The 27,501-nt window shown below is 43.2% G+C and overlaps 1 protein-coding gene across 1 annotated transcript; it reads left to right on the top strand.

Moving 5' to 3' along the window:
* Nucleotides 1-412: 412 nt before the first annotated feature.
* On the top strand, nucleotides 413-27,477 carry si:ch211-225b11.4 (thyroid adenoma-associated protein homolog). The gene is made up of 32 exons (XM_056279426.1): nucleotides 413-545; nucleotides 661-841; nucleotides 918-1,004; nucleotides 1,087-1,114; nucleotides 1,192-1,340; nucleotides 1,467-1,589; nucleotides 1,691-1,811; nucleotides 2,083-2,228; nucleotides 2,327-2,411; nucleotides 3,337-3,473; nucleotides 4,873-5,070; nucleotides 5,157-5,880; nucleotides 6,005-6,157; nucleotides 13,135-13,244; nucleotides 13,363-13,523; nucleotides 13,613-13,776; nucleotides 15,001-15,165; nucleotides 15,294-15,442; nucleotides 15,788-15,925; nucleotides 16,017-16,121; nucleotides 17,288-17,488; nucleotides 17,644-17,794; nucleotides 18,511-18,763; nucleotides 19,034-19,270; nucleotides 19,349-19,616; nucleotides 19,648-19,836; nucleotides 20,613-20,860; nucleotides 21,001-21,157; nucleotides 21,195-21,535; nucleotides 21,645-21,847; nucleotides 24,746-25,067; nucleotides 27,393-27,477. The coding sequence occupies exons 1-32, from the start codon at nucleotides 445-447 to the stop codon at nucleotides 27,475-27,477; spliced, it is 5,880 nt and encodes a 1,959-aa protein (XP_056135401.1). The 5' UTR covers nucleotides 413-444.
* Nucleotides 27,478-27,501: the final 24 nt, after the last annotated feature.

A 27,501-nucleotide genomic window follows, 5' to 3' on the forward strand; every position in this document is an offset into this window, starting at 1 on the left:
AACCAATCAACATTCAGAAAAGTGCTTCTCACCTAGGAGTTTGAGGCTATAAGCTGTTATCGGTACGATCAAGAGGGACCCCTAGTGGCGTGGAGTAATAGTATATTGATACTACCGCGCGATCGCTAACACCCTCCTTTGAAGTTGACTGGGCATAGACCATTTTTAATGTGCCCCGTAACTTTACCAATTCACACTATTAAAAACAAAACAAAAACAACATGCAGGCACACAGTACCTAACAAAGGTTATGTTACATGTTCTACCTGACGCAATGTGTACCTACATTTGTCACTAGATGGTAGCACGTTGCTGTTTGTGCCTTTATCACTAGCATATTAGCAGAAGAAGAGCTCTGTCACACGAGGAGCGCACTAACTTGGTGAATGATATCGGTGCCACTTAACTGGATTCATCTTAACAATGTTATCGTTTGAAGACCTCATGACAAGTCTGCAGGACTGCATAATCAGCGAGGAAGAAACACCGGAAGATGTCAGCATATCCCTCAATCTGTTTATCAATAAACTGGATGATTCATCCCGGTACATTACCTCTTTAGGTGCACGGTCTGCCTCATGTTGTCTTGTCCAGGGCTGGTAATAATTTCTGAGCAATTTATTATTGTCGCCTTATAACATACCATGTTTACATGTGCAGGAGTTGTGTGAAAAGATGCAAAGAACGCTGTTTAGAGGAAGCTGCCCAGCTGTTGAGAAAGATCCCAGAGACGCAGCTCCGTTCTCTAAAAGAAAAGCACCTCCTGCTTCTTGTCAGGCTCCTTATCTCCATGCAGTGGCAGATGGTTAACATCTCTATGGCTTGTCGCAAACTTGACCAGGTCAGTCCCAAGTTATCACCTGTTAGATTATCTGTTTAAAATAACATTGAATTTGGATCGGCATATCTCTTTACAGATGTTGCAGTATCTGTCAAAGGTGGAGTACCAGCTGGTTTTTAGAGAAATCAATCACTGTTTGCTCACTATTGTCCAAACAGACAAGGTACATCATTCTTAAAGCTTATTTCTTTTCAGATCCTTTACTAATGACTTTGCAGCTAAATTTAAACTTCTTTTTTCCCCAGATACTTTCAACTGAGGATTTGCAGAGAGGTTGGTGTAGGCTAATGGTACCATGGTATTACCTGTGTTGCTGATTGTAGTTGTAATTGATTGAATTTCCCATTCAGCCTGTATGTTCTTGGAGGACAGTGCTTTTGGTCGAGAGGCTTGGAGAGAGAACTGTCAAGAAATGCTGATTAAAGTGGCTGAGTTGTTTCCTGTTTTACTACAGCAAGAGGGCTTAACAAATGGGCCATTGTGTTATGTTGCTGTTAAGGTAAATGTGTAGCTATCATTTCATAAATGACTGATTTTTGTGCTAAAACTGTTCAAAGTTTTCATTGCATTTGTTTCCAATCCATTTTTTGTTTTGTTATTGATGTCAAACCTGTGCTCTCCAAAGGTGTGTTTGCAGATGTTTCAGCTGTTGCCCAGTATGGTGGCTCCTCTGGCATGGGTAAAGGGACATAGAAGCCCAGCATTGCAGAATATTCTACAGGCTCTCGTGGATATAATTCTTGGAAAGGTTTCTGCCTAATTGCCCTTTGCAGTGTTGAAATTGTCCGATATCTGTTTACTTAATTACTCTTTTTCATCTCACTATGTAATGCTTCTCTCTTGTTGCAGTGCTCTAACAGGGACACGCGCCTGTTGGCTGGTACCGCTGTGGCCATGTTGATCAACACAGCCCCAGAGGACTTGGCTGGGGGAGCTGCTGCCTGGAGTCTTCTGAAGGTTTCAAAAGCAGGTACATTACGATCAGTGCTATTGTCAAAATCATCAGAATGAGGGAATCAAGGTTTTCAAATTCACCATCACCGGATGCAGCAGCATGTTGCATTGGTATTATAATTTGGAATGCTTCTATAGGCAAGTGCTAAGCCAAACACGAACTCATCCCTTAGTTTTAAGTTTTTATTTGGAATGAGATGATTTTGTGTATGTGCTGCTATAATAGCTATATTTATATAGTTATATGTGGTACCCTCAAAAGTTAGCTATAATTAACTGTTTCACAGAACCCTGGTTGTTGATGCTTGGTGAGCTTGAGGTGAGGTGCAATCCCACAATGCAGGACGGAGTGCACAGACTGGCTGTGATCAGGGGTCTTCTAACCTGCTGCCGATCCCAGATCCTGCTCAGTTCCCATACAGGCAACCCAGAGGTAAAAACTTAAAGAAAGCTGATTATATAGAGAAATCTCTGTTTTATCTGTTGTCCATATTTCTAAACAAACGTGGACTGCAATATCTGTTGTTTCAGGTTTGTATACTGCTGGGAGGTGTGTTTCCTTTGGTCTGTGCTCTGTGTGAAGAGAAGCTGGACTGTCTCTACTATGCCTTTGAAGGTAAAAAAAAAAAGGTTTATTCATATCCATACATGACTAAATAATTGCATATATTTAAATCAGGATTGAGCAGTATTCATCTTTTCATATCGTCAAAACAGTCCCCTGATCAGGGTATACAATATTACTGGCTTGATAGATTAGATAGATAGATAGATAGATAGATAGATAGATAGATAGATAGATAGATAGATAGATAGATAGATAGGTAATTTAAAATTGAAAATAGACATTGGAGGGGACTGTAGGGAGCTCTCTTTGCAGCACCTTCATGCAAATTTGCTATTGTGGTCACGGCAAGCTTCTGTTGTTTACAGTTGTTTACTCACTAATTCACAAACGGATGATCCACTGTGGCGACCCCTAACAGGAGCAGCCGAAAGTAGTAGTAGTAGATTCACTAATCCACATGAATATGCTGTCCAATTTTGTTATGCAAGTCTGAAATAGTGGTTTTGGAAAGCAGTTCCCTCCCGGGCAGCTTGTAAAGTGGCTCAAGTGTTTGGATAATGACTTTAAATGACAATTGGTCCACAGTGTGGAATAACAGTTTCCTTAGAGATCTATGTTGTTGCTACTGCACCAGTACAAGTTTTCCATCGCACAGTGTCTTCGTTTGTTGGCTGTATAGTTGTTTTTGCTAAGTACATGTTACAGGTCAAACCTCAGAATTTACACAGAAGTTGGAGCGTTTGTATTTCTTGAAATTCAGTTTCTCTGAAATAGTCAGGTGTATACTGTTATAAATGGTGAATCGATGAACAGTTGGCCTATAATTTAACAGATAGATATGGCACAGAAATTTTATGTCTGTTGAAATGGATATGGTCATCATATTTAAATATCCTGAGTTACCCTATAACCGAGTTACCCTATTACCATAATACTGCCCAACCCTAATATATACAGTATTGTGTCATTCCAGTGTTGACACTATGGCTGAAGAAAGTTAAAGCAAGTCTGACCGATATCTGGAAGATGAGGGATGTCCGCCTACTGCCCGATGACTGCAACCTCCAACAAGAGCTCATTCAGGTTATCTGGAACAACACTGAAAGTCCAGTGAGTATGAGGAGCTGTACTATATCATGTTCAGTCAAGGATGGGCAATTTTTTTTTTTTTTTTTTTACTAAGTACAAGGGCTAAACTCATCTTTGGAAACTTGGTGAACAGCTTCATTGGTGTTTCTAATTCAGTTGGTAGGAAGGGCCATATACAGACGGGTGACAGATTAAAGGAAAAGCCTGAATGCTTGATCCCTACAGTGAGGGGGTCTGGGACTCTGTTATGCCATGGGGGAAATTTTCCTGGCATTGTTTGGTTCCACTTGTCCCCTTAGAGGGAAGGGTCAGTGCACAGCAATACAAAGTTTTTCTGAGTGATCACCTTTATCCTATGATGAGACATTTCTATCCTGATGGGAGTGGTCTCTTCCAGGATGACAATGCCCCCATCCACAGGACACGAGGGGTCACTGAATGGTTTGATGAAGATGAACAGGATGTAAATCATACGCTATGGCCTTCACAGTCACCAGATTTCCTCCCAGTTTAACGCCTATGGGAGCTTTTGGACTGATGTGTTAGATAGCGCTCTCCACCATCATCAAAACACCAAATGAGGGAGTATCGTTCGGAAGAATGGTGCTCCATCCCTCCAATAGAGTTCAGAGACTTGTAGAATCCATGCCAAGGAGCACTGAAGCTGTTCTGGAGGTTCAACACTTTATTAAGACACTTTTATGTTTGGTTTTCCTTTTATTTGGCACCCATCTATATATGCATCTTTTATTTCCAACAACAGTCAACTGAGTTGATTTCACTGATTAGTCCTCCTGTCTAGCTGAAGGTATGAGAATTGGTGAAATTCATCTGGTGTTGTTAGTTTGAAACGAAAACCCGCATACACATGGCCCTCCATGGCATGTAATTGAGGTCCACATGCAACAGTTAGATCTCAATCATTTTAAACTGACAGCCTAGTGGGGTAATTTCCAAATTTGATAGAAATCTCAACTTCTGGACTTTAAACTAAATGAGGTGCAGTTAAAGGTCTGCGTTATTGCCATAATAATTAATTGTAATCCAGTCCTGTGAATTACGATGCATTGCCTCTTCTAATTTTGTTTGTGTCACTGAATATTTTGCAGTAAAGGTAATGATTCCTTTTCCTGGTTTTCTGTCACTGAAAATACATCACAGTGCAAAGAAAATAAGCGAAAAGAATTTGACAGCATTTGTACTCAAAACTATGAAAATATACACTACTACACTACCCTTATTGCAATCACTTAAGCATGTGAATTAAACTACGCTAAATTTCCTAGGCCAAATGGGACTATTGCAGACTGCATCAAAAAAATTTACTCAAGACAGATTAGAAGTCTTCAATGTACTGATCTGACTCACAGTCCTTATTTATCCTAGTCCTTATCCATGGCTACTCTTTTTGTATTGGCAGATAGAGGGTGTTTCCCAATTTGTGCGCAGTTCCTTTAGTCTGCTGCTCGAGCTGTATGAGGCGGACTGTAAGCAATTTGGTGATACAAAGAAGACACTCTATCTTACTCTTCTTCAACGTGTAACCAAACTCCCATGGGAGGCAAAAGCCAAATATCCCCTACTTTGTGCTCTACTCCCATATTTGGGTACTGATAAGGTAAGGATGAACAGTTATGACATAATCGGTAATATACTTTTTGTTCGTAGCAATACTAACTGAAACTTTTTTGCTTGTCTAATCAGGTGTTGAAGCAATATATTGAATTACCCAATCACCTGCTGAAGTGCCTGTCCACTAATCACCTGTCACCATGTGCATCAGAGCTGTACAAATGTATGATCCAGCAGCAGAAGCGAGAGCTAAATATTATGAAGGACGCTCTATGTACTGAGCTGGATGTGGCGCAACAGTGGGCAAGGCGTTGGTGTGCCATTCTTCTTGAGGCTTTGACCTCTGAGGTGACTCTCCTTCAGAACAACAGCTCCACCTACTTATTACCCTGTACGTTACACGTCTTCCCCTCTGCTACGGAGCCATTGTTGGCGTCTCTGGACCCAGCCACTCCAGGGCATCTCCACGCCTGGGCTTGCATTGTGAGTTCTCATCGGGCCATTACTGGGAGCTCTAGCTGGGCTTTTCAGGAGGGCTCGGCCTCGGAGACCCTGCACATGGCTTTAGGATCAGTTGATGACAAAGTTCGTCTTGCTGTTCTCAACCTCCTGTGCTGCAGCTCAAAGACCAAGGACCCCCCAACATCAGAAGAGCTGTCAATTTTGAGGGCATTCATTCCCCAGAACCTTAACAGTGAATCCTCACCTTTCCGCCAACATTTCCAGGCTGCGGTGAAAAGGTTCCTAGTTCGTATCAGAGACAGCTGCTTGGCACATGTAAGGGAACAAAAAGGCAAAAAGAATAGCAAAAACTGCTATGCCACAGAGACGGATGTGATACTCGACCAGGGAATAGGTAAGATGAAATGAGGCTGCTCTTATATCCCTTTAAAACAAAACCTTTTTCTGCAGGGCAGGTGCACGTATATGTGTCATGTATGTTTAATTTGTATTTAGTCTTCATACTTTTTCCTTGGTAGGGTTTGTGGAATGGTTGGGTCAGGTGACATACTCCTATCTGGCTCCAGGACACAGCTATCAGAGGAAGAAGACTGTATTACTGCTGCTATCTGCAGTACTGGAGACCTGCACAGACACCTGGAGTCCCGACAAGAAAAAAGGGCAGCCTCCAGGTAAGTTTTCATGCCAAGCCAATGGAGGATTCAGGCTAATTAGTCCATGGGCCAGACGATATTTCGGTACACTCAAGGTGGCAAAACTTACTTATAATTTTTGAAAGGATCCATGTCTGTAGATGATATTTTGGTATGATAACCATTCCTGAGTGGCAGCTGTATCACAGTTATCAGCTCATGAAGTTAACCACCCGCTAAACTAAATTGCATTTTAGATGCTGGTGCATATCCTGGTTTAGCCTCATGGTCAGGACATTTTTCAATGTTCTATAATATTGTCTTTGGTATCATTTTAAAGGGGACCTTCTTAGCTTTCATTCAAGCCCTGTTGTGGCTATTTCTCACAAATATAGAGGTCACTTGAGCTCTTCAACCCGTCAATAATACACATCTTTCTGCAATGTTCGCCTAAACTATATACTTTCTTTTAGCCCTGTGGCATCTAGGAATATCAGGGACACAAAACACAAAAACTGGAATACTCACAGGACTGTAAAGATTCAGGAAATGTATAATATACCCATACTATTTCATTGTGTGAGGTGATTGTGAGCTTTAAATGAGAACTAGACCAAAGCCAGTTAGGTCATAAACTGGTCTCTATACATTTGTTTAAATACACAATCAAAATACATGATAAAAAGGAATACCATAGTGAGGTAATGAACTATTTTAATATTTTAAACAACATTGACATTTACATATACTTAGTCAATGATACATGTAATCCCATATCATTAGTGGGTATATGTAATGGTAATGGGTAGGGTAATGGGAATATGTGAATATGGTTACATTATTGTTATCAAGCTCTGGGTAACCAAGTCCAGAATCAACATCCTGTGCATCAATAGACTACTACCACAGAAATACCATCAGAATCATCACACTGTCATTCATCAAACTGCTCGTTTCTCTCATCATCTGACTCCCCAAGTTCAAAGTCCAGTTCTGGACCATCCTGCTGTTTTTGGTTACTGCAGGTCTGTAACCTGCACATGTCTGTGCTTGGAAGTCCATTTGACAGGCACATGCAGCTTGGCATTTTGCATGAATGCACACACTTGCATGTTAGCATTTCCAAGACCACATCTGGTGCAGGTGGGGAGCGCATCCAGTAAATGGCCAGCTTGCCTTCATCGTCTGTCCATCCATACTCAGTAGGGCTTGGCACCACAGGGTTACCCTGCAGACAGCACTTCCATATTGCTGCCTGATAGTTGGCTCGTTGAACATGCATAAAGAGACAGTCTCTACATGGTGGCAGCTGGCTGGACTCAACCTCTCCCCTTTTGGTGCAGAAGAGCTGGTAACGCAGTTTGTTCACCTCAGCAGTGCTGCTATTAGCAACATACATCCGACAGGTGAACTGCTCAATTTTCTGGAACAGCTCATCACTCACATTCCATGTCTGTCCCAGTTGACTAAAAGTCTCTTGGCAGGAAGCGTGCTTTCTCACTATCTTCAGGGCATTCAGCTTCCCTCGACCAGCGAATGCACTGACAGTGTCGCAGCCTGTGAAGGCATGTAAGCCAATTAGGCTGTCACAGATGCTGTCTCCAAGTGAACTTGCCAGTTTGGTGATGTCGACAAACCGTGTGCGGTTCTGAGTCCCACACTTCTGGTAGATGGGACAGGTGATGTCCTTCTGGAAGCCAAGACAAAGCACCATGACATCAGTGTCCTCAGCTGTGATGATAACTGACTTTGAGCCCGCATTTGCTGCATGCAATGCATGCAGGAGCAGACGGGTGTCAGCTTCTTCATGTGTGGAGTGCAGTTCTGCTGCTTCCTCACACCCATCTTCTGTCAACTTGTAGCAGGTTTCCTCACAGGTCATGTACAACACCTTGCCATGCAGCATAGCTCTGTATCGTGGGAGGTTCCACTCTTCCACCAGAAACTTGATGAGACTGGTCTTGTTGGAGGAACTGCACAGAAATTTTCTCCACTGCTGGACGTGGTGTCCCCCTGCAAGATTCTTGTACTGGAGAGTGATGTCTCCACCCCGGTTCAGTCGTTCAGCATCTTTGATCGAAGTCTGGTGATAGACATCAAAAACAACATCAATCCTCCCACTCTGTGCTCCCTCATGGAGGACCTGGGTCAAGGCTGACTCTGCCACCTGTGCAAAGGTTTTGTTGTTGCCATTCATTTTTTGGACCAGGCTCATCCCATCAATGATGGAAGTAGATGGGATTGGGATGTCTTCTGCAGGAGATACATTCTTTTCAAGCTCTCTGGCAAGTGCAGCCTTGTTTGTTTTTCGTAAGGACCCATCAGCATTTGCCAGTGCCCATGGTAGTGGGCCCAATGGGTAGGCAAGGACATCCTTCAGATTCACCTTCCTGCTTTCAGCCACCAGGATCATGTGACTCAAAAGGTTTCTATCTGCCTTCAGAACCACATCCTGTGCTTTCTTTCCATGAGCTTGTTTTGTGCTGACATTGGAGAATGTTTTCAGACTTTGCTTGGTCATCTTGTCGTGGAATTTCACAGGTGGTGGGTCTGCATCTAACCTTGTTTGCTGGAATGCTTGGTAGGCCTCTTCTCCTTTCTCAAGAGCTCTCAAGAGATCTATGGTCACATCAGGTGGAGCCATGTTGCCAGTGGAGAGGCTAACCAGATCAATCTCATCAGGGGACATAGGATTGAGCCAGTTATTCTCCATAAGGTCCATGAGAGACTGGACATCTGCTTCATCTCTCTTGATCCTTGGACTCTGTAGATCTGGATGAGACCATTTGCACCTGCCTTGACCTGTCAGGTCTCTCAGCTGTCTGAGGTACATGCTTCTATACTCAGCTGTGAGATAATATTTGGTCACAGCTCCTGGCTTCAAGCTGAATCCCTTTGTCCCTCCAGCTGTTTGGGTGTCTTTGTTCACCCTTTCTTCTATAGCTTGGTCAACAGGGATTCGGCCAAAGGGATTGGTGGAGCCCAGTTGGACTGAGAAGCCTCCTTCCATGAATTCTGTGTACACATCTGGGTGTGTGATGGGCAGCTCAGACATCTGGGCGTAGTAGTAGGGGAGGTAGCGTGCATAATTCATCCTGTCATAAGCAAAGCACCATGGGATCATTGCTCGAATGCTAGCCAAGTATAGCATCCAGTCTCCCTCTCTGGATGCTCGGATGAGCCCCAACAAGATTTCAACCATGTCCAAATAGGACATCCAGAAGTTCGAGAGGCTGCCGTTTCCACCTCTAAGGAACTCACGGTAGACTTCAAATAGATCCATGATGCATGTACAAGAGCTGTTCTCGAGGACCTCCTTCAAAGCATGTTGTGAGACTTCTTTCCCAAGGCTGTCAATGGTCTTCAGTGTCTCATTCAGGTGAACCATGTCATTCCTGTGAGTTTCTTCCAACCAGGACAGGAAACCATTCAAGGTCAGTCACATGAGAGCCTCATACAGGAGCTTGTGTAGTCACACTGCCCTGTTGTACTTGCGGCCATCCATAACACCAGCAATTGAGCCTTCTGCAATCATGCCAGACTCAATGCAGAGGTCTTTGAGTCCAGCATCTTTGAAACGCTTTCCTATTATTGCCAGCAGTGTGCAGATGGTGTGGAATACCTCAAGCCTAACGATGATATCATGGAACTTGTCATGGTGTTTCCATGTGATCTCGACAGCCTTCGCATACAGGGCTTGGTCAAAGACACAGACAATCTTCCTCAGGCCTAAGCACTGCATGATGCTCAGTGACTGGTTAAGCACCTCGTTGACAGTAGACATTTGTGTCGCTGGAGCATTGATGGTAGGCAGATAGCCTATATTGTCGGGGATGACCGTCATCTCTCCTCGAGTCAGGATGTTGAAGCCTGTCCAGCTGCTGACTGACTGTTCTTCTTGTTGTGACATGCGTGCTAGGACCCAAAGAAGGTTTTTCTCTCTGGCAAGCTTAGTATTGGCTGCAGTATCGGCATCTGACTTTTTGCTTTGTGGTGGCCCTACCCGTTGTCCAGCATTGTAAGTTGGTAACATTGGTGGGGGTCCATCAATGCTTCTCTTCTTTGTTTTGGGAACAGTGGGCATGGGTTGGACAGGAAGTGGGTTGACTGGCTTTGCTTGCACAGCAATCCCATTGACTCTGTGAGATGTTCCCTCACCACTGACAGTTTCTTCAAGACGGTCGATATTGTCCCAGGCTAAAGTAGTGAATATGCCAGGATGGATGTTAGCTGGAAGGGCAATGCCACTCCCTGATGATGAGAGTTTCTGGAGACACAGGCCAGTGTTGATCTCTTCCATCTGTGAATAGGACACACTGTGACCAAGTCGGTTGAGGATGTTTATCAACTCTACATTTCCTGTCAACGATTTGACACTGAATGGCAGAACAATGTGCTTGGAAGGCTTGGTATTTCCACATGTCACTGCATATACTATGTCATGGCCAAATGACTGCAGAAGGCACTGCACTCTCTGGGATGCATGATCAGGATCATTTGAGCCTGTGAGTAGAGAGTACAGGAAGATAATGAGCGACTCTGGAATGGTAGGACATTCTGCTTCTGGTTTGACTTCAGGCGGCCAGGTTTGAGGAACATCTTGACTTTTAATGTCTGCTCTCAATTTGATGGCTGCTTTGGCTATAACATCTTGTGCACTGACACTTTTCAGGGTCTGCAGCTCCCTTTTGAGAGACTGATTTTCTTTGGCAAGTTCCCTCATGGACAAGTTATCGGGATAGAGGAGGAATTTTCCTTTCTCATCAGGGAATATCTGCAAGGCTCCAGCAAACTCACTCTCCAGGTTTCGCCTTATGTGCTTCTTGGTTGATTCCTTGACTTGGGCAATGCCTTGGGAGTTCATTGAAGCTACCAGTCTAGAAGAGAGATCAGTCATTGTCATCACTTGAGGATTGCCAAAAAGCTCCATCCTGATGAAGAGGAACAGCTCATTGTATGCCTTATTCACAGCAGCTTCATACTGGGCTGCAGCATCATCATCTTCATTGCTGGCAACCTCTCCTTTGGAAACCTCTTCTTTGGTGTAAAGTCTATAGCATGACCTGTGGTAGTGCCCTTCAGCTGCTACAAGGTCTCTACTCACAATGGCAAGGATTCTGCTGTCCCTTTTCTTTGTGGCTGCACTCCTGATCTTTGCATCAGCTCGCAGTTCTCGACACTGCACCAGTACTTCTCTCGTATTCTGTCTCTTGGAATATTTGCTGTTTTTCTGACAAAATATGCACTCTGCATCATAAGTCCTAGATGTACTTGGAGCATGTCGAGCTACTCTCTTAGATTGTTTCTCTTCAGCAGAGACACAATTTTTCTTTTCTTTTGCAAGGAGGCCATCAAGAATTTGCTTCATAGTGAAGATACTGCAACAGTTTCTGTGGTAGTAGATTGCTGGAATCTGTCCCTCAGGAATGTCTTTTGCCAGTTTCAAAACTGATGCATGATTTCGTATCTGAGCTGCCCTGAGCAGAGTTCTCCATGAGTCGACACTTTGTAGTGAAACCAGCTTATCTGTATCATCAGAACAGTGGATAATGCACTCCACCCGTGGGCGCTTTGGTATTGGGTAAAAACTTGCTTGTTCACCAGTGGCCATATTCAGTCAGTTTTCACCTGCCACATACAAACAAATACATGTAACTTAGGTGTATGAACACTACTAAAACAAAGTTTACTTTGCTTCACCAGCGTCATATTACCATTATTTATCTTACATAGCCACAAATAGATACATTACCTAGTTCCTATGCAACAGCTGTATTTTGTCCACATGAGGCCGCTAAAATCAACACAAGATGAAAGTTCCTCGTAGCCACTTTAACTAATCATATTAACATATACATTAAAAGAACATGCTAACATTATGGGAAATTAGCTTACAATCTTCTCCAGAGTGAGACAAGAAGATAGGTACCAGTTCCCTCTATATGTGTTTAGTAGAAAGCTATCTGGCTGCACGTTAGCCTAGCTTAGCACAATGAATGGAAGTACACAGTACTGGTTATCCTTGGTTGTTGGCCAACTAAGAACTGTCCCAGAGTTTAAGCTTGGCTAATCAGTACCAGAGGTGTTGAAATGCTATATTTGTAAAAATCTGGGCAAATACACAATCATGAGAGGCACAGAAACAGGTTTCCTGAAAGAAAAATGAAATAGCTGCTCATTTGGAAAGGTTATCATGTATTATTTTACTTCTGTTAGTGTACCAAATAAAATGGCACCAGTGAAGTTGTGTCACCTTGGGTGATATCAATATCTGGTCTGACCCATGGACTAACTGGCTTTGGTCTAGTTAGTTTCTTAGTAATAATGCCCTTCTAATTTAAGGTTCACAATCACCTCACACGATGAAATAGTATGGGTATATTATACATTTCCTGAATCTTTACAGTCCTGTGAGTATTCCAGTTTTTGTGTTTTGTGTCCCTGATATTCCTAGATGCCACAGGGCTAAAAGAAAGTATATAGTTTAGGCGAACATTGCAGAAAGATGTGTGTTATTGACGGGTTGAAGAGCTCAAGTGACCTCTATATTTGTGAGAAATAGCCACAACAGGGCTTGAATGAAAGCTAAGAAGGTCCCCTTTAAAATGATACCAAAGACAATATTATAGAACATTGAAAAATGTCCTGACCATGAGGCTAAACCAGGATATGCACCAGCGTCTAAAATGCAATTTACTTTAGGGGGTGGTTAACTTCATGAGCTGATAACTGTGATACAGCTGCCACTCAGGAATGGTTATCATACCAAAATATCATCTACAGACATGGATCCTTTCAAAAATTATAAGTAAGTTTTGCCACCTTGAGTGTACCGAAATAGGAAATGTTGGGCTCTGGCCCATGGACTAAATGGCTATTGGGGGCAGTTTGTAATATACACTATTGTATGGGATGGTACTTTATAAATGGAAAGCTGCTTATAAGAGCGCTTGTGACTTTTCATATGCCGTCATAATTTTAATGACATTCATGAAACCTTTTTTTTTTTTTTGCAGTGAACATGGCTTCTCTTATTGACTGTGCCAAACAAAGAGGACTGTGGGATTTCTTCTGCAGGGCAAAGCAGCTGATCCTCATTGGTTGTTTAGAGGATTCTACCAATGAGGTAGTGCTCCCTCAGACAGGCTCACAATCCCTTTTTCTTACTTTCAAAAAAATGATACACAAACTGTGTTATTGAAAAAAGCTTAAAGCATTTGTAAATACATGTTTTTCGTCTCCAGATTCGAGAACTCTCAGCAGGATTATTATTGAGGTTTTTCCCACCCAGTTTTCCAGATGACATCTCTTCCATGCTTCTCAGACGTACCAGACAGCTTTTCTGCAGTCCTCGGGTTCAGGAGGCTCAGATGGGAGCTCTGATGATGAAGGTCCTCCTTCAAAAGTAAGCTTTGCCCTCAAAATGTTTAGATGTCACAACCTAGCCTGCTCTGCTTATGAGGGATAAGCTGTCGCCATCTTCTCCATCTGTAGATCCCAAGGCCAGAACTTCTGGCTGAACAGTGATGTCACTGTCAGCAGTTCAGATGAGCCCAAGGCCTCCTTTGTGGTCAGGTACCTAGTGAAGGAGCTGGAACAGCATTACCTGACAGCCAGTGCTGACATGATGCTAGCTGCAAGGACAAAACCTATGCATGGTGAGCCTAGACATCACCATCATATGAGCTAGATTTCTGTAATTTAGAATTTAGAGATTTTTTTCCATGACTGATAATGAAAGACCAAGCTGTCATTGATCTTTTATGCCAGCTAATGTTGACCAAAGTTCCATCTGACTGAAGACAAAAACAAACAAATGCACCAGACAATGTTTGAATGCACTGCATGCAACTGTTAATCGTACCACACAACCAAGGCATACAACTTATACATGGGAGTGACCACACAACAAAAGATTTGTATGACTCATGTGAGTGTAAGTACATTTCTGTGATATTTTCCAATCATGTCCTGTAATTTAACGCTATAGTCCTAAAGATCATTGTTTTTTGATTTACTTACTGACCCTATGATGTTTGAGTGATTCCAGGCATCAGTTTGAATTAAGTCACCAGTGCTGTCATGTCAGCACCTTCTCTGTCACCATACAAGTAAACCATTTGTACGTGGGTTTAAACTTTTGATTTTGTTAATATCATTTGGTGAAAGCCTTGAACAAGCTTGGTCTGCTACATCTGCTCGCTAGGCCACAAAAACTTGGTTTCCCCCTTCAAACTTGCCGTTTCCTGCCAATACTGCTGGGCACTATGGAAGATAATGTTATCACAATAATCATAGGGAATTTTACACAATATTTGTATATATCACAATATATACAAAAATACCATTTTCAAGAATCCAACTGAGGTTTATCACATTGAACTGTTTGGTGATGTTAAGTATAATATCAAATCAAAACTAGTTGGCCTCATTTTATGAGAAATTCTAGGTAATAGATTCTTATCATGAATTTAGACAACAAAATTGTGCATCACAATATGACGATATCCATATTTCATCCCAATACAATACCATTGAAAGACAATAAACGATAATATTGAATTATTGCCCAGCCCCATCTGCCACCTTCCTCTGTATTTGGATTCCATGTTAAAGGCACTAAATCCACTGTTTTGTTCTTCCCTATAAAATCCTACCTAACAATAACCACTAAAATCAACAACCATAAAAATGTGTTCATCAATTGGGTGAAAATGTCATTTGTGTGTGTAAATCTTTAGGACTGTAGCTTAAACACGTCATTAACTTAACTACCTTGGTGAAAGCCCAGCCATCGACAGCTAGTATGAATGATGAACCTCATGAAAGTTATTACCTCATGAAATGTTCAACCATGTATGTTGTCACAAATTATATTTCAGGTATTTTGAGTGCCCTTGGGAGGTGTCTGCTCGAGTTAGCCGGCCCTTTGCGTGACATTGTTGACCGCAGTCTGCTGATTGAGCTTTTGGGTCTGCTGGAGAAAACTTCTCAGCTTCTGCTTGGTGTGCTGTACGGCGCCAGAGACACTTGCACTGACGAGAAAGGTGAAGTGCCAACCGCCTTGAATGGAGGCCGGTCTTGGAACAAGAGGCCCTACTTATTTTTCCCATTTATACTTTTGTAATTCTACGATGTTAACGGTATATGTGCTTTAAATTGCCATGTTCGATAGATACGCCCCCATCTTTCTGTGACATGGGGAATGCCATCAGCTCTCTGATAGTCCAGGCAGCTGGCAAGTGCCACGTGGATGGAGATGAGAGTGTGCTACTGTCTGAGGAGCACAGTCTGGTCCTCACCTGCTGCTGGGTCTCCCTCAAGGTAAAACAGAACATCAGCTGTGACTACATTTTGTATAATTGTCTTTTGTTTCCTGGATTCTCTCTTGGCCTTTGCCGCTGTCTCCATTTTCTCTTGAGTAATGGTATTTTATTGTGCTTGTGAAATATATTGTTAACTTTATTTGAAATAAGTGGCATACAGATAAAGTTAGGTTGATAAAGTGACTCACAAAGTTGATCACTTCCCTGAATATGCATTGCAAGATATCACTGCATTCAGCAGCCATATTTAAAAGCCATTAGCAATGACACTTACATAAATCCATGTTGTATAAAACATTTTTTTTCCTTGTTTATTAATTGTCTTGTTCATCTCTGTCTTCAGGAAATAGGAATCTTTTTAGGCTCTCTTGTGGAGAGAATTATTGCTGAATCCAAACCCACCAAGCACCTCCTAAAAATAGATGATTTGAAAAGAGCATCCAAAATTTTCAAGGATATTCTTCTCAGATGCCGTCACTGGGTAAGTAAGATTCACTCATGCATCAGTTGAACTCGAGATGGTCACGATGCTCCCATCCACATCTCTAAAAGTACATGTTTTTCCTCACCAGGGGGCAGTAGAAGGCTGCTGTGTTGGCTTCACAAAGTTCTGTGCCTCTCTTTTAAGCAGTAGTGATCCAGACCTTCAGGAGATCCCCGCCCACATGTTAAAACTAGTAAGCTGCCAAAGAAAAAATTCATTATTCACTTTTAACTGAGTTGGTATTGGATGTGCCAACTAATAAATACATTTCCCCTTCTCTCCAGTGTTAAGTTTTACTCCCATAGTGTGACTAATAGTAGTTGTCAAGTTTTAGTTATTTCGTTTTGATTTACTGTTAAGTGGACTAAATCTCTGGTCGTATCAGTCTACTGATTGTTATTTTAATTTAGTAACCGTACAGGACTGCCAACTCTCACACGTTGAGCATAAGACTCGGTACAAACAATCAAATTCTGAACTCACTGCATAAAAAGCACTTCAAGCCAAATAGTCTTTCTCCTATGCTATGCTTTCCTGTGCTTGCTATGCAAGTGGCAATGATTCAGTTTTATTCAAACAAAATAGAGAGAAGAATCAAATAAAACAAAAACTAATGTAGAATAAAAAGAACATTACATCGGGGTTCTATAAGAAGGAACGGTAGGGCAGCAGCAAGCAAGATTCTGGAACTGTGTAATGTGGTGCAGTCTGGGTAATGAAGTCCTTTGATTTGACAAGCGATTCTGAACAAAGTGATTTTTGAGGGAGGGAGAGAGATTGTGTCACTTCCAAGTCATAAAAAATGTGAAACTGCAACCCCCCCCCCTGCCCAATCACACAATCTCACTCTAGACCATTCCCAAAAGTTGGCAGCCATGTTGTATTCATTAAAACTCGTTTTCCATACTTGTATCACACATTATAACAGCGATACTCTTCCAGCTCAACATTTTAACAATTGTACTATTTAATATTACAAATGTGATTGACATTTGAACCGGATCAAGTCTCCATTTTTGCTCCGAGTCTATTTGTCGCTGACAAGTTGCAGAAGCCACCTATGTAGCGTGAAGATTGTCAATCACCAGGCAAAGGAAATTTGTCCAATGACAGTATTGCTCTACTTAAACTTCAAATACGATTGTACATTATTTATATCAAGTAAACAATCACCATTTAGTCACTGATAATATGTTTGTTTTGTCATGTTGTCCTCACTATTCATTGAAAAAGAATTTTAAAGTAGTTGTTGTTTTTACAGGATGGTTTATCTGCTTGAAAAAGGGGTGTTTGACAGATATTTTCATCAAACTTTTCATTGACTAAATTAATACTGCTTCTCATTTTGTTTCTCTCCAGGGGCTGCAGGTTCTTCAGTCTGCTCGCTGTTCTTCTGTGACCCGCCGGGCGGCTGGGCTGCCCATGCTTATCCTGTGTGTTGTGTCTGCAGAGGAGGCCAGTAAAGCCAGGCCCCTCCTAGCAAACAGCATGCACACCTTACTGGCGATCGCCAGGACTCCTATACCTCTGAACTGGGACCAGACACTGGACCTGCCGCAGGTACATATAAACCTCAACATGAATAAAAGGAGACATGCTTTATGATCACGATTAGAGGTATAGTGTACACAATGCTCACATGCAAAACACATATTCATAGTATCCTTGAAGCCCTCAGGTTCTGTATATGTTTTCATTCTTTCCTTACTTGTTAGGTTTGCGCTGTTCACACTCTGCAGACCCTGGTGCGTGGCTCAGGGCTGGGAGTAGCTATCCTGCAGTATGCCCCTGAGGTAGCCATTTTGTCCCTTACTCTCCTCAGTTCTCCCTGCTGGGCCATGAGGAATGCTGCCCTGCAACTCTACAGTAAGACAATAAATGATTATGGGTGTGTTTGCAGTTTGTTCACAGTTGTGTTCACAATTCATTCCAGTTTACTCTACAATGACCATTTAAGAGCATTCTATCAGGCCGGCTGCACTCCTGTGTTGGTCTTGCTGTGCCTTACCCTTCTCTCCCACTTCTGGAATGCATACACACAGCACAAACACCAAATGATAGGCCCAGGGTTTGCAGGACAGGTGAGGTTGCAAGCCATTTGGGTGGAGGTGAGATGGGCGGTTGAGAACTTGCCTGTGACACTCCTACCCCTGCTTGCACCTTGACAATGTACTGAAATTTTGATCCCAATCATACTAGTTTAGTTCACACAAATGAAGAAACAGCGTTTTACCAGCCCTTGAGCCCTTTCACTTGGTTTGTATTTAAATGGTAAATAAACTGCATTTACATTGTGCTTTTCTAGTCTACTGACCGCTCAAAGCGTTTATAGTGTATGCTTCACATTCACCCATTCATACACTGATGGCGGAGACTGCCACGCAAGGCGCCAACTTGCTCATCAAGAGCAGTTAGGGGTTCAGTGTCTTGCTCAAGAACACTTCGACACACTGTCTGTAGGAACTGGGGATCAAACCAGGAACCCTCTGATTACTAGACAACCCGCTCTTCCTCCTGAGCCATGTATTCAGTTAAAGTGTTCCCTCATGACCTCATGTAGTCATCAGCTCTCCTCTTCCCAGGTTCTCTGTGCTCACGAATGCTCGGCCAGCGTCCTGGTAGTGAGGAGGACAGCTTCGCCCAGCACGCCATGTCTCCTCCTGCCTTCTTTATCCACTACCCCATGCTGCAGCCCTTCCTCCTGGGGGAGCTGAGAGAGGCAGCGCAAGACTTCCAGGACCGATGTGGGGAGGCCAGACTACACCTCCACCCCTCACTCTATCCTGTCCTCACTCTGTTGGCCAAACTCCAGCCTGGTGTCCCAGACCCAACAATGTGATCACTGTTTTCATGTCTTTATTAGATTTGCCGACAGACTACTATAATCTTTTTTCTTTTTTCTTTTTGAAATTGGTTTATATTCCATTGTTACATACAGTATGCATGAACTGCCTGACTGTATTTAATGCGTCCTCACTTGAAATCGAAAGGCAAACAAATATTTTCGCTGATTATACGGTTGTATCCAAGAATTGGATAATCATCTCAGCTGTGACTGTGGTTTGACAAGTTCATTATTCATTGTCTTTTTTGTTCTTTTTCCAGAGCTCTGTCAGACTTCCTTGTCCCTTTAATCCAGTTGGCTGCCAGTCCCATCTACAGTGTGAGAGTCATGGCATCCAAGGCGTTGGTTGCCATGACTCCTTCTTGTCAGTACAGGAGCATCCTCATCCGACTGACAGATGAGCTGCCAGAGGCCCAGACGCCCTGTTGTCACAACCGACTACATGGACAGCTACTGCAAATTAAAGACATTCTGGACAGAGCTCTACGGGCAGACAGGTGGAACTTAAATCATCTGCTTTATTCATTCATTTACACTTTCAGACTTTGAAATCTCTTTTGGGTTTTTATTTACAGTACCCACTCAGTTGACCTCTGTAAGGTGGTGAGCAGAGTGGAAGCCTTGCTGTGGCTGGTGACAGATCATCAACGCTGCCCCCTGGTGAGAGGGGCATACTTGGCAGTGGCAGGCTCCCTCAGAGGATTTTGCTCTGAAGCCTTCCTTCACAAAATGAATGGCACACTCTTGTGTGAGCTCCACAGACCGCAGCACAGGCTTCAGGTACTGTGCATGCTTTCTGACACACACACACACACACACACACCTCAGATTTTGAAACATTTAGTGTGTTGACGATGTGACAATGACCCCACAGATCGGGTCATCGTCCTTCCACCAAAAAGCCATACAGTTTCTTTGTGCGGACCCAAGGTGGGCGTGCCAAACGTGGGACAGCTTTTCTGCAGCAAGCCCTGATCTGAGGCTCTCATTGGTCACTTGGGTGGTAGATTGGCAGGACTTAAGGAGGACCAGCTTGCAACTGGCAATCCAGAGGGTTTTGCAGGTGAGGCATGATCTCTCTTATGGCATAGAAAGAATGACGTTTTTCAAAACCTGCTCAACAGCTTTCAGTGAAATGACTGAACTCACAGCACAATAGGAGGAAATCCAGGAAGCAAAGATAGGCTTGAATATAAATTAATATGAAGGTAAAATCGGTACTGGGAGCTTTTTTCCCCTTGAATGAGAAATGGGTGTGTGTGTCAGCTATTCTGTAATTAAGGAGACTTTAACAAGCACAGTCAAATCAAGGATATCCGTCTCTTTTTTCGCTGTCATAAAGGTCTCATGGGTTTACTTATACAAACACCAGAGTAGGTTATAGTCCTCTTAATCAACCAGTACTTCATAGCTGTGCCCTTTTTTTCTTTTTCATTGTTTTCTTTTGGATTAGACTGATAAGATTTACAAGGAGGGTGGGGAAAGATACCAACTGCAGAACATGAGGCCCAATAATTTGCTATTGGAGCACTGTTTACTGTTATACGAGAATAAATGCTTTACTTAAGAACGCACGTAGGACCAGACAAAAACCATTTGGCCCTAGTGCAATTGGAATTATATATTTCTAAATATTGTGCTCATGCGTCATTTGTGAGAAAAGCCTTGAAATTAATAGTGTATGTTAAAAATGAATGCTATTAATGAAAAGTGATGATGAAGAGCTTTTTGTATTTAAGTCATATTTCACCTTTTGTGTTCCCCATGTGTAGTCAAGCATACCGACTAATTTTTGTGTTTTTGACACTGATAAGAACTAACAGTGTTCTTTGTTTCTAGTCCAACCTGCGGGAGGCACTGTTGAACCAGTGTGTGGCGTACCGCAGCACCTACCTAGCAGCCCTTGTGGCAGTGATGATTGGAGGAGACTCTACTTCATCTCAACAGCTTCCTCAGCCTGCTCCGCTGGAGCTGCCCTTCCTGCTGGAGTGTCTGGAGCTCCTGCTAGGAGACTTGGAGAGCCAGAAAGGCGGACCAGAGTTCCTGTCCCATGCCCTGTGTGCTGCTAGCCTGCTGCTTTCCCAGAGGTCAGCTTCAAAGTTTTTTTTCTTTTCTGTTTTAGTGTTGTATTTTAATAAAGAATTTAATATCTTTGAGACACAATAAACCACTACTTCATTAACCTGTTTCCTTCATTTTGTCCTTATCTGCACCATATGTATATTAGCCTTGAGATTTCCATGTTCCAATGCTGGTCCAGTTTACTGGAGCGCCACCGGTCCCCAGAGGTCCCTGAGGCCCTCAGGATGGCCTGTGCCGAGGCTCTGTGTCTTGCTGGAGTTTCCATAATGAGCCAAGTCCCTGAAGAGCACAGCTCTTTCCCAGCCATTCGTATTCGGTACTGAGAAAGCATTGGATGAGGTGTTCATTACAGCAATAGTTTCTTATGCTTTTATAAAACTGCTTAAACAAAAATGTCCATCTTTCCTGTGTAGGCTGATCAACACAGGCCTTTACCTTCTACAGGATGGGAGCCAGCCTGTAAGGGTGAAAGCAGCCCATTTCACCTCTATGCTTCACTGTGCCAAAAGAGGTGGAGAGCAGAGGAGTGTCTACCTCATGCAGGTCAACCAGGCACTGCTCTTCCTACTGGACCTGCTGCTGGAGGAATACTGGGATAACCTTGAGACTATGGAGGTGCTGTTGTGTCACCTGCCCAAGACGGACCTCAGATCTGTGCTGAGAGATACCATGCAAACAGGGTATGGTAGCTCACTAAATCACTATACTCCATTAGATGCTCATTTGTTTTGTGTCACTCAGCCTCTCCTTTTACAAGTACTGCTCATCTGTTATTGCTGTCTTCTGCAGGTGTGGCAGTCTGTACGAGCAGGACGAGGCCAATGTGTTTGCAGAGCCTGCTGTGATGTCTGCTTATCTGTTGCCGTACCTACTGCAGATTGTTGACAAATACTGTGAATCCTCTGCATTGGCAGAGTGCCTGAATGTGTGGGCCAAAGAGAATGCTGCACAAGTACTGGACGGCCTCTCCGCATGCAAAGACCTCCAGCCAGGTAACACAGCCTTTCAGTCAATCAGTTAAATTGTGTTACGTTGTGATCTGTAGCGAGAGTAGGTTGCAGGTGGAGGAGAGCCTGGAGAGGTAGAGGTATGCACTGGAGAGAAGAGGAATGAAAGTCAGTAGGAGCAAGACGGAATACATATGCGTGAATGAGAGGGAGGACAGTGGAATGGTCAGGATGCAAGGAGTAGGGATGATGAAGGCATATTAGTTTAAATACTTGGGGTCAACTGTACAAAGTAACGGGGAGTGCAGGAGAGAGGTGAAGAAGAGAGTGCAGGCAGGGTGGAGTGGGTGGAGAAGGGTATCAGGAGTGATTTGTGACAGAAGGGTACCAGCCAGAGTTAAAGGGAAGGTTTACAAGATGGTTGTGAGACCAGCTATGTTATATGGTCTGGAGACGGCACTGACGAAAAGACAGAGGTGGAGCTGGAGGTGGCAGAGTTGAAGATGCTAAGATTTTCATTGGGGGTGATGAAGAAGGACAGGATTAGGAACGAGTATATTAGAGGGACCGCTTAGGTTGGATGGTTTGAAGACAAAGCAAGAGAGGCAAGATTGAGATGTCTTAAACATGTGTGGAGGAGAGATGCTGGGTATATTGGGAGAAGAATGCTGAATATGGAGCTGCCAGGGAAGAGGAAAAGAGGAAGGCCAAAAGAGGAGGTTTATGGATGTGATGAGAGAGGATATGCAGGTGGCTGGTGTGACAGAGGGAAGATGCAGAGGACAGGAAGAAATGGAAACGGATGATCCGCTGTGGCGACCCCTAATGGGAACAGCTGAAAGTAGTAGTAGTTCAATTGTGTTACTATCAAGCAATAAATCGCAAGAGGTCATGCTTTAAAGTGATTTTGGAACTGCTAACAAACTATTGGGAATGATTTAACAATAGTTAAATATAATGAGGTTATGGAAAGTACAATCTCAAATGGTGGTAGCATGTTATTTCAATAAAAGTGTTCAACTATTCAATATTATTGATAATAATAATAGAAATTATGAAAATAATATCAATCAAATTTTAGTCCTCTGCAGACTATGATGGTTCCATTAGCAGAATGGAATGTGAATTTAAATTACAGTGGAAACTGCTTGTAAGTGATCACATCTGTCCAGGCTATGATCACTATAAGCAGTCTATCATTTTAAGCAAAGTCAAGGTTTGTTTTTTTTTCTTCTTTAATGACAGTTTAACTGACATATACACTTATTAGATTAATATAATGTATCCTAATGAAACAGTCAACTTCTCTATTTTACTGGATTTAATTGACTGAAATACAGTAGCCTACTCTCAGCTGTTGTGCCATAATAAGATATCAGCTGCTTTAAACAGGAATTTGAAAATAGACTATAGGCTACAGTAATATCACTTAGCACTGCCTTAAGTTCATTTTTAATAACAATGGGCCAAGGCCTAAAAATGAAAGTAAGCCTATGCCATGAGGCAGATTTTCAGATATTTGGAGCAGAGCCGAATTATCTTTGCTTTGAAATATATATTTGGACATCCGGGTAGCATAGTGGTCTATTCCGTTGTCTACCGACACGGGGATCACTGGTTTGAATCCCTGTGTTACCTTCGGCTTGGTCGGGCATCCCTACAGACACAATTGGTCGTGTCTGTGGGTGGGAAGCCAGATGTGGGTATGTGTCCTGGTCGCTGCACTAGCACCTCCTCTGGTTCGTCAGGACGCCCGTTCAGGGGGGAGGGGGAATTGGGGGGAATAGCGTGATCCTCCCACGCACTGCGTCCCCCTGGCGAAACTCCTCACTGTGAGGTGAAAAGAAGCAGCTGGCGACTCCACATGTATTGGAGGAGGCGTGTGGTAGACTGCAGCCCTCTCTGGATTGGCAGAGGGGGTGGAGCAGCGACCGGGACGGCTCAGAAGAGTGGGGTAATTGGCCAAGTACAACTGGGGAGAAAAAGAGGGGAAAATCAAAAAAAAAAGAAAGAAATGTGTACATACATATTTTTTTTTTACCATCCATTATCCAGGCCGCTTATCCTGCTCTCAGGGTCGCGGGGATGCTGGAGCCTATCCCAGCAGTCATTGGGCGGCAGGCGGGGACACACCCTGGACAGGCTGCCAGGCCATCACAGGGCCGACACACACACTCACACCTAGGGACAATTTAGTACGGCCGTTTCACCTGACCTACATGTCTTTGGACTGTGGGAGGAAACCGGAGCCCCCGGAAGAAACCCACACAGACACGGGGAGAACATGCAAACTCCACACAGAGGATGACCTGGGACGACCCCCAAGGTTGGACTACCCTGGGGCTCAAGCCCAGGATCTTCTTGCTGTGAGGCGACCACGCTAACCACTGCACCACCATGCTGCCATCTATATACTAATTCACTGATTTTTATTAAAATGTGGGAGACTGTATTAGGACTAGGTGTTCAAAATAAACATTTCCAAACGCTTTATGGTTGCAAACCTTTATTTCAAAACAGCATTAAATGTTACGGCTTTTATTAAAATGGGAGATGCCCCAGTGACTTGGATGTTCTCTGAAGGGAGGCTCACTGTCCTCCACTTTGAAAGACCCAAAATGATCACTTTAAGTGGACCGTTTGATCACAGTAAATGATCGTCTGAGTGATTCCGTCCGGTGACTTTTGGTCAGTATAAACAGGTGATCACTATAAGCATCATCACATCCATCTATCCACTATAAGCTGTGTCAACTGTATATTCATAATAATGTAGTCACAAGAGTGAGATACTAGTAACCAGTTATTTTACAGCTGTTTCAAACATGACTCAACCAGTCAAAATTGAGGGCAGGCTTTATGATGGTTGCTATGGCCCATGGTTACTTGTGATGTGTAGAAACAAATGTTTGTGCTTGCATTAAATTTATTCTCTCTCTCTAGGTGAAACCCTCAACCCAACCTGGCTGTCTCTTCTCATGAATTCCCGATTTCATGGCACTCTGTGTGGTCTATTTACAACAGCCACCCTTCTCCTCCAGCTTTTAAAAATATCAGATGATTTACGAGCCCTTTACGACCCCTCAAGCCTACAACAGAATTTACTGGACGTTTTTAGTCTGCTTGGTCAGAATGGTGTCCAGTTTCCCTCTACCTTTACAGCTGCTGTGGGTGGAGACCTGCCAGTACGGGGGAATGGCAGAACCATATTTCTAGACTCGGTGAACAAAGCAGAAGTTTGCACGATGGAGCCCAGCATACATGGGTCAGTTGATGTTTCAGGAACACCAATAACAACAACAACTACTGTTTGTCATGAATGAGCTGTACAGCTGCTGATGCTACAGTACAGCACCACTTGGCAGTCTAACAAACAGGTTATGTAAGAGCTAAACGATTGCAGCCAGTTAGATGCATAATTGCATTATCTAAACCAAAGATATACCTATGAGTATTAGGTGCCATGTGTGCACAAGGCAGCAGGAGATGCAATATGGTTGTAGCAAAACACAATGAGAATCTGTCCTGTGCCACAGTGGTTACGATTAAGCGATCTTACATTGCGTTATCTATTTGGGGGGGGGGGGGTCCCCTTTTTCTTCCGAGCCATCCCCGTCGCTGATCCACCCCCTCTGCCAATCCGGAGAGGGCTTCAGACTGCCACATGCCTCCTCCGATATATGTGGACTCGCCAGCCGCTTCTTTTCACCTGACAGTGAGGAGTTTCGCCATGGGGACGTAGTGCGTGGGAGGATCACGCTGTTCCCCCTCCCCCCCAAACAGGTGCCCTGACTGACCAGAGGAGGCGCTACTGCAGCAACCAGGACACATACCCACATCTAGCCTTCCACCCACAGACATGGCCAATTGTGTCTGTAGGGACGCCTGACCAAGCCGAAGGTAACACGGATTTGAACCGGCGACCCCCATATTGGTAGGCAACGGAATAGACCGCGATGCTACCCGGACACCCATGTTATTTATTGCTTGATAACGATTTAATCTGTTATCATAAACTGCAGGTACATTATTTTTTATGGATGAACATTTTAGTACAGCAGGTTATGCCAAAAAACTGCCTCAGCCTCCTTTGGTGTGTCTCTTGCAACTAGCAGCCATAGCCGGGTGCTTATCCTCGTTGCCTGAACAACGTAGCAGTCCTTTGATTTTGTTCTTTGTTTCATATTTTCCTTGTCTTATCGTGTTTCATCTGCATTGGTAACCGTAGCAGGCTCAGACTGATGCAATGATGTAATGCAGTGGCAGCTGGAGAGATTGGCTGCTTGGTGCCCAGCAGGGGAATACAATGTTTAATGCTCCATTAGCGGCTTTCTGCCTGGCTGATTGTCCATTTTCTTCTGGCATACGAGTTGAAGATGATTGACTGACTGTTCGAGAGACCGGTGGTTGCTCCGTAACTGACCACACACTGGGGCAGTCTTATATCATCGGAACAATCCACTCCTTTTGTCTGAGATAGATTCCCTATCACGACAGGCAAACATTCAACCAGAGGGAACAGATAGAACTGCTCACGGACTATATTTGTCTTTGTGGTTGGACCTGATGAGCTGTCCATTAGAACTGCTTTGTGGTTTGTTGGCAATCTGATAATGTGCTAATACAAAATTAGATTAAAAGCACATTCAGAGGCACATTTTTTTTGTGTCTTTTGTTTTTTAAGTTGATATAAACAATTGATTAAAACTGTGTGTGTGTGTGTGAGGGGAAAAAAGTGCACATACACACAGATTACACAGGTACTCATGCACCCAGGTGATGCACCTGTGTACATGTGAGCATCTCGATTATGCAACCACCTTCCATGACATCAAGCATGTATTAATGATTCATACCCAAAACTTATGCAATATTTTTACCCATTGCCCATGTTGAATTTAACATCTCATATCTGCAATCTAATGAGATTAAAATGTGTGTATGACAGCAAGTTAGGGTGATGGTGGGGCGCGTGTGTATGTGTGCACAGAACATGAAGCACAACAGAGTGCTTACGGCTGCCTGCCTGCATTTCATAAATAATTGGAAATCACTGTAGAAACAGTGACATCTACTATGATAGACAACAAATTTAAGTAAAGTTAAACAATTAATACTTTTTATTAGCTTTACAGCATGTGATAATGGATACCCCCCAAACTTGTAAATAAAATTGAATTTTTCATATCTATTTTTTTGCCTCATAATCTTTGCTGATGTTTGTATGGCTGCTACCAGGGAGCAAATGAATCTGTTCCAGTTTCACCTGGGCAAAACTCTTGAAAGCCAACAAATCAGGGCAATGCTGGGAGAACAATGCTTTTAAAACAAACATCACATTGGCAGACTGAACTTGTCACTACTTTCGGTTTCTGGCGTCTGAATCTCGTGCTTTGACTTATGTCCTTGACAATTGGCACGCTGACCTAAAAAAAACAAAAACAAAGGCCTAATCTTGTTAAAAAATGCACTCATTCGTATATTTGTGTCTATTGAGTTCTTCCTGTTCCTCTGTAAAGGTTATGCATTAAAAAAAAGGGGGGGTACATTTCCAGGTAGCTGAATGTGTTGGTGTAATGTGTATGTGCAGCTGGAAAGTGACCATCTGGCTTTATAAAAGCCTTTGCTGTCATTCCCTGAGACTGCAGGGTGACAGCCGCTGGGCTTTTGCTTAAGCCTCTGTCCTTACTAATGAAATG

Source organism: Lampris incognitus, chromosome 1 (genome assembly GCF_029633865.1).
Source record: "Lampris incognitus isolate fLamInc1 chromosome 1, fLamInc1.hap2, whole genome shotgun sequence".
Classification (NCBI taxonomy): domain Eukaryota; kingdom Metazoa; phylum Chordata; class Actinopteri; order Lampriformes; family Lampridae; genus Lampris; species Lampris incognitus.

What these genes read in the sequence shown, in the direction of transcription:
- si:ch211-225b11.4 (XM_056279426.1), top strand. Translation starts at nt 445, where the DNA reads ATGACAAGTCTGCAGGACTGCATAATCAGCGAGGAAGAAACACCGGAA. An exon ending in CTTGTCGCAAACTTGACCAG is followed by an intron (nt 842 to 917) that starts GTCAGTCCCAAG and finishes ATCTCTTTACAG; the next exon opens with ATGTTGCAGTATCTGTCAAA. An exon ending in AGAGATACCATGCAAACAGG is followed by an intron (nt 21,536 to 21,644) that starts GTATGGTAGCTC and finishes TGTCTTCTGCAG; the next exon opens with GTGTGGCAGTCTGTACGAGC.